Genomic DNA, 12,998 nt, shown 5'->3' with positions numbered 1-12,998 from the left:
AATAAAGAGGCTAATATAGGAAAAGACTAGTTAAGGTATTTATTGTTTGCAGAAACAACATAAAGTGAAGCTTCCATGCTAATAATACCAGTATTTGCAACATGGTTTATAATTTCATAAGTGCTTGTAAATCCATTATTGCATTTGATTTAATTTTTAGAATAGTCTTATGAAGTAGATAGATATACCTGTTTACAGATGAATAAGGTTAGCAGGGCCCTCAAAAAAAAACCTCACACATAGCCAGTAAGTACATAATCACACATTTTAACTTAAAATCTCTTTGTTACTATCACTAAAGTAGAATGTAGCATAGAACTGTTCATGGTGTGAATACTCATCAAATATGCTTTGATAATAAGTAAATTTGACTTTATATAAATATAGTAAATTTGATATGAAAATAAATGAGATTTTATAATGCAAGTGTCTGTGTTTAGCAGCACTGTATCTCTAATCCTCAGAATATTTCTTTAAGATAAGTGGCTTCTCTGTTTCACAGATGAGATAACTAAAGTTTTAGCGGGTTGTCATTTGCCCAAGGTTATTCATTTGGTAAATGGTGGAACCGTGAGCTGACTTCAAAATGTAGCATAAGCCTGTTTCAGTCAAAATACCCTCTATTTTTGCTTTGCGTCACTGGATAAAGTCTTTAAAATTTCCAGTTTATAGCTTCTGTTTTTGGAGGTAGTGCATTCCATGTCTTAAAAGTAATGTGCTCTTGAATTGTTCTCAAATTAGATATTTTAAATCATTTTTTAAATTTATTTATTTATGGCTGTGCTGGGTTTTTGTTGCTGTGCTGGCTTTTCTCCAATGTGGCGAGCAGGGGCCACTCTCTAGTTGTGACGTGTGGGCTTCTCATTGAGGAGGCTTCCCTTGTGGGGAGAACAGGCTTCAGGCGTGTGGTCTCAGTAGTTGCCGCTCCCAGGCTTGAGAGCACAGGCTCAGTGGTCGTGGTGCACAGACCTAGTTGCTCCGTGGCATGTGGGATCTTCGTGGATCAGGGATCCAACCCACGTCTGCATCATTGGCCGGTGGATACTTTACCACTGAGCCACCAGGGAAACCCCTAGATTTTTTTTATTGTGGTAAAATACACATAGCATAATACTGTTTTTAAGCGTATGTTTCAGTGGTATTAAATACATTCACATTGTTAGGCCATCTCCACTACCATCCATCCCTGTAACTCTTTTCATCTTATAAAACTGAAACTCTGTACCCACTAAATAAGTCCCCATTCTCCTCTCCCCACAGCCCTTGGCAATAGTCATTATACTTTCTGTCTTTATGATTTCACTATTTGTATCTCATATAAATTGAATCATACAGTCTTTTATTTGACTTATCTCACTTATCTTTAATGTTCTTAAACGTTCATCCACATTGTAGCAGAATAATATATTTATACCACATTTTGCTTATCCATTTATTTGTTTGTGGACACTTGGACTGCTATAGTGAATAGTGCTGCTCTGAACATGGGTTGTAAATATCTCTTTAAGACCTTGCTTTCAGACTCACAAAAGGGAAAGGAGTAGGGAGGGATAAATTAGCAGGCTGGGATAACATATATATATATATATAAAATAGATAACCAGCAAGACATACTGTATAGCACAGGGACCTATGCCTAGGATTTTGTGTTCCTTTGGATGTATGTCCAGAAGTGGAATTGCTGCATGATCCAGTAGTTCTATTTTAGATTTTTTGAGGAACTACCACACTGTTTTCCACGGTGGCGGTACCATTTTACACTTCCACCAACCGTACACAAGGGTTTCAGTTTTCTGTTGATCTTTGCCAACACTTGTGGGCTTTGGTTTCAGGGTAATGCTAGCCTCGTAGAACAAATGGGGAAGTGTTTCTTCCTCGTCAATTTTTTGGAAAAGTTTGAAAAGGAAGGTATTAGTTCTTCTTTAAATGTTTGGTAAAATGTACTGGTGAAGTCATAAGGTCCAGGGCTTTTATTTGTTGGGAGATTTTGATTACTGATCAGCCTCCTTACTAGTTATAGGCCATAGTTATAGAAATAGAAAACAGATTTTCTATTTCTTTGTAATTTAGTGTTGATAGGTTTTGTGTTTCTAGGGACTTGTCCTTTTCATCTAGGTTATCCAAGTTGTACAGTTCATAATTTTCTCTTACAGTGTTTTTTGATTCTTTAGAATCAGTAGGAATGTCCCCATTTTAATTTCTGGATATAGTGATTTGAGCCTTCTCTTTTTTCTTAGTCTATCTAGCTGAAGTTTTGTCAATTTTGTTTATCTTTTCGGAGAGCCAGCTTTTAGTTTGATCAGTTTTCCTCTGTTGTTTTTCTGTTCTCTATTTCATTTCTCTTTGCTCTAATCTTCATTATTTCCTTCCTTCTGCTAGGTTTGGGTTTAGTTTATTACTCTTTTTCTAGTTCCTGAAGTTTTAAAATTAGGTTGTTGATTTGAGATGTCTTTTTTTTCCCCCAAGTGTTTTAAAACTGTAAATTTCCCCTTGAGTGCTACTTTTGCTGCATCTCATGAGTTTAGCATGTTGTTTTCGTTTTCATTTGTCTCTAAGTATTTTCTAATTTCCCTGTGATTTCGTCTTTGATCCATCAGTTTACAATTATGTTAATTTCCACAATTTCATAAATTTTTCATTTTTCTGTTACTGATTTCTAAATTCATTGTGAAGTGATTAGAGAAGATACTTGGTGTGATACCTATCTTTTAAAATCTATTGAGTCTCAATTTATGGCCTAACATGTGGTCTCTTCTGGAAAATGTCCCATGTGCTTGCACTCAAGAAAAATGTGTATTCTGCTGTTGTTGAGTAGAGTATATGTTGAATTCTGAATATGTCTGTTAGATCTCATTGGTTTATTATGTTAAGTCTATTGAAATCTTCAACTATTAACTGTAGGACTATTTCTCCATTTCTTAGCTTTAGTTCCATATATCTTCATGACTTGTCATTAATACGTGCCTCTTGAGAAATTTGTATGCAGGTCAGGAAGCAACAGTTAGAATGGACACTGGAACAACAGACTGGTTCCAAATAGGAAAAGGAGTACGTCAAGGCTGTATATTGTCACCCTGTTTATTTAACTTATATGCAGAGTACATCATGAGAAATGCTGGACTGGAAGAAACACAAGCCGGAATCAAGATTGCCAGGAGAAATATCAATGACCTCAGATATGCAGATGACACCACACTTATGGCAAAAAGTGAAGAGGAACTAAAAAGCCTCTTGATGAAAGTGGAGAGTGAAAAAGTTGGCTTAAAGCTCAACATTCAGAAAACGAAGATCATGGCATCCGGTCCCATCACTTCATGGGAAATAGATGGGGAAACAGTGGAAACAGTGTCAGACTTTATTTTTCTGGGCTCCAAAATCACTGCAGATGGTGACTGCAGCCATGAAATTAAAAGATGCTTACTCCTTGGAAGAAAAGTTATGACCAACCTAGATAGCATATTCAAAAGCAGAGACATTACTTTGCCAACAAAAGTTCGTCTAGTCAAGGCTATGGTTTTTCCTGTGGTCATGTATGGATGTGAGAGTTGGACTGTGAAGAAGGCTGAGCGCCAAAGAATTGATGCTTTTGAACTGTGGTGTTGGAGAAGACTCTTGAGAGTCCCTTGGACTGCAAGGAGATCCAACCAGTCCATTCTGAAGGAGATCAGCCCTGGGTGTTCTTTGGAAGGAATGATGCTAAAGCTGAAACTGCAGTACTTTGGCCACCTCATGCGAAGAGTTGACTCATTGGAAAAAACCCTGATTCTGGGAAGGATTGGGGGCAGGAGGAGAAGGGGACGACAGAGGATGAGATGGCTGGATGGCATCTCTGACTCGATGGACATGAGTCTGAGTGAACTCCGGGAGTTTGTGATGGACAGGGAGGCCTGGCGTGCTGCGATTCATGGGGTTGCAAAGAGTCGGACACGACTGAGCGACTGATCTGATCTGGTCTGATAGGTGTTATATCTTCTTGCTGTATTGAACCTTTTATTAATATATAATTTCCTTTTTTGTTTCTTGTAACATTTGTCTTATTTTTGTCTAATACTAGTGTAGCCATTTTTACTGTCTTTTGGTTACTATTTGCATGAAATCTTTTTTCAGTCTTTTCCATTTCAACTGTTTTGTGCCTTTGGATTGCAATCGAGGCTTGTGTAGACAGCATATAATTGGATCCTGTGTTTTTATTTATTTTGCCAAAATTGGAGCATTTAATCCATTGACATTTGGTGTTACAAACCAAAATTACAGTAATGGTAGCTTTTTACATTAATAACTTGTTAAAAATTCATCTCTCAGATACAAAAAAGCACAGTTACAAACTGCTGTTACAGTGATACTAGCTTTTGTCAATTGTCCATGTATATTACTTTCATAGTCATGTGGCTTTTAGCTACTGTCTAGTATTCCTTCATTTCTTTCATCTGTAGGACTTCCTTGAATTGCAGGCCAGGTCTAGTGATCTTGAACTCCCTCAGCTTTTGCTTATCTGGGAATATCTTAACTTCTCTCTCACTTTTGAAGGACAGTTTTGCTAAATATAGATTCTTGGTTGACAGATTTTGTCTTTTAGTACTTTGAACATATCTGCCCATTATCTTTTGGCCTCCAGAGTTTCTGATGTGAAATCCACTGATAAATTTACTGAGGATCACTTGTGTGTGATGATTTACTTCTCTTGTTTTCAAAATTCTTCATTTTTTTGGAAGTTTGACTGTAATATGTCTCTTTGAGTTCATCTTCTTTGAAGCTGATTAGATGTTTATGTCTTTCATAAAATTTTGGAAGTTTTCAGCCATTATTTCTATGCGCTTTTCTTTGTCTCTTACTCATCCAGGACTCCCATGATATGAATGTTGATCTGTTTGATGTCCCACAGGTCCCCTTAAGTGCTGTTTATGTATCTTCAATCTTTCTGTTCCTCAGGCCTGATAATTTTCTTTGTTTGAATTTCAAGTTTGCTGAGTCTTTTTTCTACCTGTCCAGGTCTGCCTTCAAACCTCTCTAATGAATTCTCAATTTCAGTTATTATACTTTTCAGTTCCAGAATCTCTTTATGATTGCTTCTTAGGTTTTCTGTTGCTCTACTGATAGTTCCATTTTGTTAACATGAATGACTGTACACATCTTCCTTTAGTTCTTTGTGTATCTTTAAGACAATTGTTTTAAAATCTTTGAAAGAGAGCTAATGGAATTTATCCCAAACAGAGACAGTTTCTGATGATTTATTTTTCCCCTTGAATAGCCCATACTTTCCTATTTCTTTGTATGCCTTGTGATTTTTTTGGTTATTGAATACTAGACATTTGAATCTAATAATATGATAACCCTAGAAACCAGATCTTCCCTATTCCTTAAGATTTGTTGTTTTTTGTTATTACTTGGCCTTTTGTTGTTGTAGGCTGTCTCTACACTGAAGATCACCCTGAGGTATAAACCTAATGTCTCAAGTTTTTTTCTGAGCCTTTTCCTGGGCATGCATGGTCACTTTATAATTTTCTGTGCATATGCAGTTGTTTTTTAGTGCCTTAGTCTTTAGTATTTTACTTGTAAAGGGGGATAAAGAAAATGAAGGGGTGAAGGGCACCAGCCTTGAAAATCTGGAATTCACTTCAGATGAGAGGGAGGGACTTGAAACAACGGGAGAAGGTGGAATAGCAATGGAGGCCAACCCCTTGTCTGCAGCTCTGTGATCAGAAGTAGCAGGCAGCGATCAGAGGGGAGGTCCCTCATTTCCGAGGACAGAGTCCTTTTTGCCTGCTGTGGCTCCTGGAAACTCTGCAAGCTGTTCTGGGACAGCTGCTTACCACTTGGCTGAGGGTGGGCAGCTGCTACTGTACAAAGAGCTGAAGTTGACCAAAATTAATCGTAACTTATTGACTTAGTCCTCTTCTGGAAGTTGTAAGCCTTCAGCAGACTTCACAGAGTTCCACAGTAGTTACATCAGGCGGATTCTGCTGGTGCAGTTGTTGTCCATGTGGGAGACAGATTGCTTGTGCTTCTGCTCTACCATCATCCCATAATTTTCCAATTAGATTTTAAAAGAGTCCCTTCACTGATATAAAATAATTTGCTGAGGTGGTTAACATAACATTTAGTGTAAAAATACAAAGTCACTTGCTGTTTTTTCAGCAGTGATTTATATGGTCATATTACATATATAGGTAAACTATCATTTTTAGTAATTTTTGAGACATTGTTTTTTAATGTGTGTTCTGTTATTTCTTTCAATCTCAGCAAACTGGACAGTGGCATTTGAGTAGTTTTTGAAAAATATGTGAAGTTTAGTGGACTGTATCTACCTTCTGCCTTCTCCCCATCCGTTACAAAAGAATAAATGGGATGTTTCAGAAGAGAGCTATATTAAAAGAAAAGTGTTGCAAATGGCTTCAGAAGCTGTGAATGCAAAACAGGCTAGGAATCGCTTCACAAAGGGGAAAAGACAACAGCAAATAAAGAACAGATCTTCACTTGGTGATGGTGATGGAGAAGACTCCTTTCTCTTTGAAGCAAATGAAGCTTGGAAAGATTTTCATGGTTCTCTTCTTCAGTTTTATGAAAATGGAGAACTCTGTGATGTCACACTGAAGGTCAGACTGCCTTTTTTTCTTTATTTTTTTCAATCTCTTCAGTGTATTGTGTAAAATCATGGTTTCTATAACCACACAAGGCAAATTTTTGGTGCTGTACTTAAAATCAGAATGGTTTTATTTTCAATCCTTTATTCTGTTGAAGGGGAAGGGTAAGTAAAGGGAACTTAACATAAGAAAAGTTACTGTACTAGTTAAATGTTGATATTCACTGTTGCTTAGTTTCACTTCTGAAAGTTCTGGAGCCCTAAAACAAATAGTTATTATTTGTGAAATGAATAAATTACTGCTGACCTGATAAGCTTTTAACTTAAAACTCTTGATGTATTCACTTACTCTTGATGTTGTTTAGAAGTCGGAATTTTTTATTGTGTATGTAGCTGCACTAGTGTTTTACTGTACGTTCCTATTCTGGTGCAAGCATACCTCTCTTTTTTTGCATTTTGCTTTATTGCATTTTACAGATAATGCATTTTTGTTTGGATTTTTATTTTGTTTTTACACATTGAAGGTTTGTGGCAACCCTGAGTTGTCAGATGATAGCATTTTTGAGTCTTTTAAACATAATTTCTCTATGCAGTGGGAAACAAAAAAAAATCATTTGATATGCTTTATTTTGGTGGTCGGGAACTGAACCTGCAATATCTCCGAGATATGCTTGTAATTTAATCTGTTTCAATATTATGAAACAGAGATTAAAATTTTAAGTTTTTAAGTGAGATTGTTTTTTTAAGTGAGATTATTTATTTATACCTGATAGTGAACCTAGACTTAGATGAAAAAGACTTTACTAAACTGTGTCAAAGGTTATGTTGCTCTGCTACCAAAGACAGTTTTAATAAAATTGGAAAATTGATAGAGCAGTGTGAAAGAGCCTGTATTCTGATTGTTTCTCATTGCTCATTTAAAGTACTTACTTACTATTAGTCTTATCTCTCATTGTGATATTAAGCTTTTTTGAGGATTTGTGTGCATCCATGCAGAGTTTTTTAACATGAGATTTGCCACTTTGGGATCTCTTAGATTCTGCTTTCTGCTCCTGATCAGTCAGGTCTTAGAGCTCAGAGTTGTGGGGATTGAGGACATCCTTGGAGAATCAGATCAGGGGACATTCAGCAAAAGTCTGTAAACTGAATGCATAAATTCTGAGTTTCAGGTTCAGAATGTCCAGGAGTATAGAGTTATACTGTAAATAAATGACCTATATTCTCTTTAATTCTTAAACTTTTGGTGTTTTTACATATTTCTAGGTCCTAAGATATTGAGAAGAAGACCATTAAATAATTTTACTGACTTTATATGAAATTTAGCCTTATATACATTTTAATGAAGGAACACCTAAACTCTTTGATTTGTACAGTATATTATGTTCAGTCTAATTGCTGTTGTTCTAACTTTCAACCATACTGTGAAATTCAGTGACCCACACTAGCTTTGGCAAAAAATAAAAATGTAAAATAGATTATTTGAATTTAATAAATTATCAGTTCAGTGTGTCAGTATAAGCTGGAAAATAAATATTATTGACTGTATCAGTGTATAATTTTTAATAACTACTGCATATAAACTTTCTTAAGTGAGAAGTATGGATACAGCCATTTTAGGGCAAGCGATAACTAATCTCATAACTTTTCTTTGTTTTACTACATGACTTCAGCAATAGGTTGAAATGAAAACTTGAGAAGAATCTATAGGGGAAGCCCCAAAATGCTACATTTGAAGCAGCGACAGAGGTCATTTAGGAATGAGAAACTTCATAATTTTATGATTTTAATTTTTCAACTGTAAAATTATGATTAGATTTTTGTGAGGAATAAGTGAGTTAACATGTGAAGCCCTTAGAACAGTGCTTAATACATTAAATAATAAGTAATAAATTCTTAGGATCATTATGTGTACTACTGTTATTGTTCCAAAGAGATCAGATAATGCTGCTATGGTATATTCTGTTCCTGTCATTAGGAGGAATTACAGTCTTTTAGCAGATCTGTTATTGGATTTATTTCTTAATTCTAATTCAATATTTCTTAAACTTTCAGAATTTGACTATCATATAATAAAACAACTAAACCCAGTAGGATTATGGGTAGTTTATAATGCTTTGTTCAATATAAACTTCACTTTTTACATTCATATAACCTTGAGGATTATGCTTTGATATATTCATCTTTTTTCTATTCGCATGCTTCCTTGATCATTATTGCTTTTAGGACAAACATTTCAGAAAGGCAGTTATCAAAGTTTGTCTTATTATGCATATGTAAGGCCATTAGTGTGTTTTTAAATTCCAAATTGAGCACCTAAATTGGAAACAAGTAAGTTCATTTAACAAATTATTTACTAAGGTCTTACCACAGTACACAGAGAGTATAAATAAATCTGAATAATATGCTATACTTGCATTGAGGGAGTTTAAGGTTTAGCTGGAGATAGATACATATACAGCTAACTAAAATACAATTTAGTACCTGTCATTTTATGACATTTTTATGAAAGCAAAAGACAGGATCTATTAATTATATCTAAGAGGTGATTGGAAAGGCTTCACATAGGAGATTATATATTATCTTAAGGTCATGCCAGGTTTACCAGAGAGGTAAAACTTATTTATATATTATGTTTATTAGTGAAAATATTTTTAAACAGCATATCTCTTGGTAACACTAAAATTATAAATGAGGGAAGATTCTTAAGGGCAACAATTTGGTTGGGGAACAGACAAAGGGAAATTGTCTCAAAAGGGGTATTGCATAGCACTCATAATACTTAATTATGTGTCACAGATCAACAAGAATAGCATCTACAAAGATGCTTTTATTTATGCTTTATTTAGTCTGAGGAATGTCATTGTCCTTTTCATTATCCTTTTAAAGATCACAGTTAATTTACCTGAAGAGATTGATAGAGATTATTAAAGGAGGACAACCCCTTCCATCATCTCTTGATGCCACAACTGAGATATGTTTCATTCATATTATTTAGCTTCTTACTTTGAAACTGCATGTTTCTGTGATGTTTAAAAATTTTTTAAAAATATTTATTTATTTGGCTTCACTGGGTCCTAGTTGTGGCATGGGAGATCCAGTTCCCCAACCAGGGACTGAACCCAGATCCTTGCATTGGGAACACCAAGTCTTAGACACTGGGCCACCAGGGAAGTTCCTGTGATTTATTTTTTTTAATAAGTATTTATAGGATTCTAATGAACATGTTCAAGACTCTTAAGTGTTACAATTATTTGCCATCAAACTTTCAGCTGATCAGGTAAGAATAGTGCTCTGAAAGATTGCAGAGAAACAAAATATTTGAGCTCCATTAGAATAGTGACGGAGAAGGCAATGGCACCCCACTCCAGTACTCTTGCCTGGAAAATCCCATGGATGGAGGAGCCTTGAAGGCTGCAGTCCATGGGGTCGCTGAGGGTCTGACACGACTGAGCGACTTCACTTTCACTTTTCACTTCCATGCATTGGAGAAGGAAATGGCAACCCACTCCAGTATTCTTGCCTGGAGGATCCCAGAGATGGCGGAGCCTGGTGGGCTGCCGTCTCTGGGGTTGCACAGAGTCAGACATGACTTAAAAGTAGAGTAGTGTACTGCTAAGAGGTAAAAATTATAAAAGTTATTATCCTTATAAATGTAACAGTTCCTGACTGGAGAGCAGACATAATCTAATAAAAGAAATGATAAAGGAGAAAGTGATTTTATATTTAACACTTAAGTATTTTATGTTAACTCTAATAAAATGATGATCACTTCTACTTTTGTCTGTTCAACTAGTAAGTCAATATTTTTATTTTTTTTTATATTGCTCAGAAGAAGGGATATTTGAGTATTTATATCCATAGATCCTTGTTTATTTGATCACCAAAACGCTACCTAAAATTTATTATTTTCATCGTGCAAGTTTTTTAAGTAAATGTGAGATAACACTGTAGAACAGTCCATGTGGCTAGACATTGTGATATGGTAATTCACTGCAAGTCAAGACATTTTCTTGAGTCTTAAACATTTAACCCCTTCTTGACTTTGAGAGTTAAACATATTTTTGGCTACTCAGGCTGATTAAAATTGGTGGATTATTGAAAAAACTGGGTAATTGAGCTAAAAAGGCAAAATTACTACATGGGATTAAACTGAAAAATTAAAATACAGCTTATAAATGGATGTAAAAGGAGACTTGGGTATATAGGCTTTTTCTCTTTTGCTTTGTGTCTTAGGGACTTTTATTTCAATGTAGTCCTCAGACATTTAGTTTGAGTTACTGTTAAGTGGCATAACTGTAAACATTTCAACTTAATGTATACTTTAGTTTTTGTTTTAATGGTTTTTTAGAAATTTAGTATGTTTTCAACAATTCATGTTAATGGAATTATACAATACTTAGAAATGAAGTAAATACGTAAGAACAACAGTTTGTAAAAGAATAGTTCACAGGATAGCCAAGTTTTTTAAAAGTACTACAAATGTAAAAATTAAATCAATTGAAAAATTGTTCAGTTATTGGGGCTTCCTGCATGGCTCGGTGGTAAAGAACATGCCTGCCACTGCAAGAGACACAGATTAGATCCTGATCAGGAAGATTCCCTGGAGGAGGAAATGGCAACCCACTCCAGTACTCATGCCTGGAGAATCTCATGGACAGAGGAGCCTGGCGGACTACAGTCCATGGGGTCACAAAGAGTTGGACGTGGCTGAGCAACTCAAAGGGCATTTATAAGCAAAACCATTTTATATCTTGTAATATTCCTTAGGCCTTTTCTTTTGAAGTTCTGATTTGAAAATCAGTTCTCAGATAATGAAACACAACTATATTACATAATCACAATGTTACATGGAAACAGGATAATTGCTAAAATACCACTGTCTTATCTTATTGATTAATATACAGTTAATATACAGGAAATAATAAATAATAAATAATTAATATACAGGAAAAACTGAGCACCTACTATGTTAAAAAGAACATAAAAGTAAGAGGTACAAACTTATGTATGGAATAAGTACAAGGAAATGTTGTACAACATGGGGAATATAGCCAATATTTTATAATAACTGTAAGTAGAATATTACGGAGGATGAGATGGTTGGATGGTATCACCAACTTGGTGGACATGAGTTTGTGCAAGCTCTGGGAGTTGATGATGGACAGGAAAGTGTGGCACGCTGCAGTCCATGGGGTCGCAAAGAGTCGGACACAATTGAGTGACTTAACTGAAGTAGAATATAACCTTTAAAAATTGTGAATCATAATATTGCACACCTGTAACGTACAGCAACTATACTTCAGTAAAAAAGATATGTCCTCTCAGTATCAAGAACTTCCAGATGGAAATAGATATGTGAAAACATAAAGCTGTGAGTACTAAAAGGAATACCTGGAGTATGTATGGAATATTAGAATGATTCCCACTTAAGCATATTAGCACCTAATACAGAAGTCATAAAGAGAAAGTTTGGTTGATTATAAAAATCCATGGGGGATGAATTTAAAGCACACTTAGAAAAGAAGTTTTGAAATATATATATGACAGATGACTAACATTCCAAAAGTCTAAGGCATTCTTAAAAATAAAAAAATTCATAGAAGAGAGTTCATAGAAGACATAAAAGTAGTCCAAAATTTATGAATGAATTAATCATATTAGTAAAAGATAAAACTAAAACAGTGAGAGACTTCATTCAGTGAATTGGCAAATATTTAACAAGTTAACACTTAGAATATGGCACAAGTATTGCAAGATCAGAAATGGACAATTTAGCGATATGTATCCAAACTGTACTTGTCATTTGAAGCAGCATTACTGTTTCATGTAGGAAATTATTAATAGAGAGTGGATACAAAGATTCTCTTACAACAAAGTTCACTACTGTGTTTATAATGGCAATTACAGGAAGCAGTCTAATTTTTCAGCAATTAAAGCAGTGATGTTTCAGTGTTCATTACATTTCTATAAAATTTCAAAATGATTTAAATAGGAAATGAAAAAACTTCAATTAAGCTAATAATAAATACTACTACATATTGATTTGTTTACTCTGCTTCAGGTTTCTCAGTGATAAATTGTGGATAATGATAGTATCTACTCATAGGACCTTTGGGACAATTAAGTGAGTTAATATATGAAAAACAATGAATAGTGCCTGACACAATAACTGTAGTTAGCAATACTGTGTTATATATTTGAAAATAGCTATGAGAGTAGATCTTAAAAGCTCTCATCAGAAAGAAAAAAAATGTATAATTAGGTGATAGTTACTAAAACTGTGGTAATCGTTTCACTGTGTGTATGTGTGTGTGTGTGTATATATATATATCTATCTCAAATCATAGTGTTGGGTACCTTAAACTTATACCATCTTAGATGTCAGTAAAACTGGAAAAAAAGTTTTAAAATAAGAAGG

At 34.8% G+C, this 12,998-nt stretch overlaps 1 protein-coding gene across 1 annotated transcript in view; it reads left to right on the top strand.

Moving 5' to 3' along the window:
- Window positions 1-12,998, top strand: part of KLHL8 (kelch like family member 8) — a 70,902-nt gene that overhangs the window by 19,295 nt on the left and 38,609 nt on the right. The window contains exon 2 of the mRNA XM_019963066.2: window positions 6,241-6,593. Within this exon, the coding sequence (XP_019818625.2) occupies window positions 6,387-6,593 (207 nt within the window). The 5' untranslated portion in view covers window positions 6,241-6,386. The remainder of the gene's footprint in view (window positions 1-6,240; window positions 6,594-12,998) is intronic.

The sequence above is a fragment of the Bos indicus genome, chromosome 6 (assembly GCF_029378745.1).
Source record: "Bos indicus isolate NIAB-ARS_2022 breed Sahiwal x Tharparkar chromosome 6, NIAB-ARS_B.indTharparkar_mat_pri_1.0, whole genome shotgun sequence".
Lineage (NCBI taxonomy): Eukaryota > Metazoa > Chordata > Mammalia > Artiodactyla > Bovidae > Bos > Bos indicus.
This window is presented reverse-complemented; position numbering and strand designations above follow the sequence as displayed.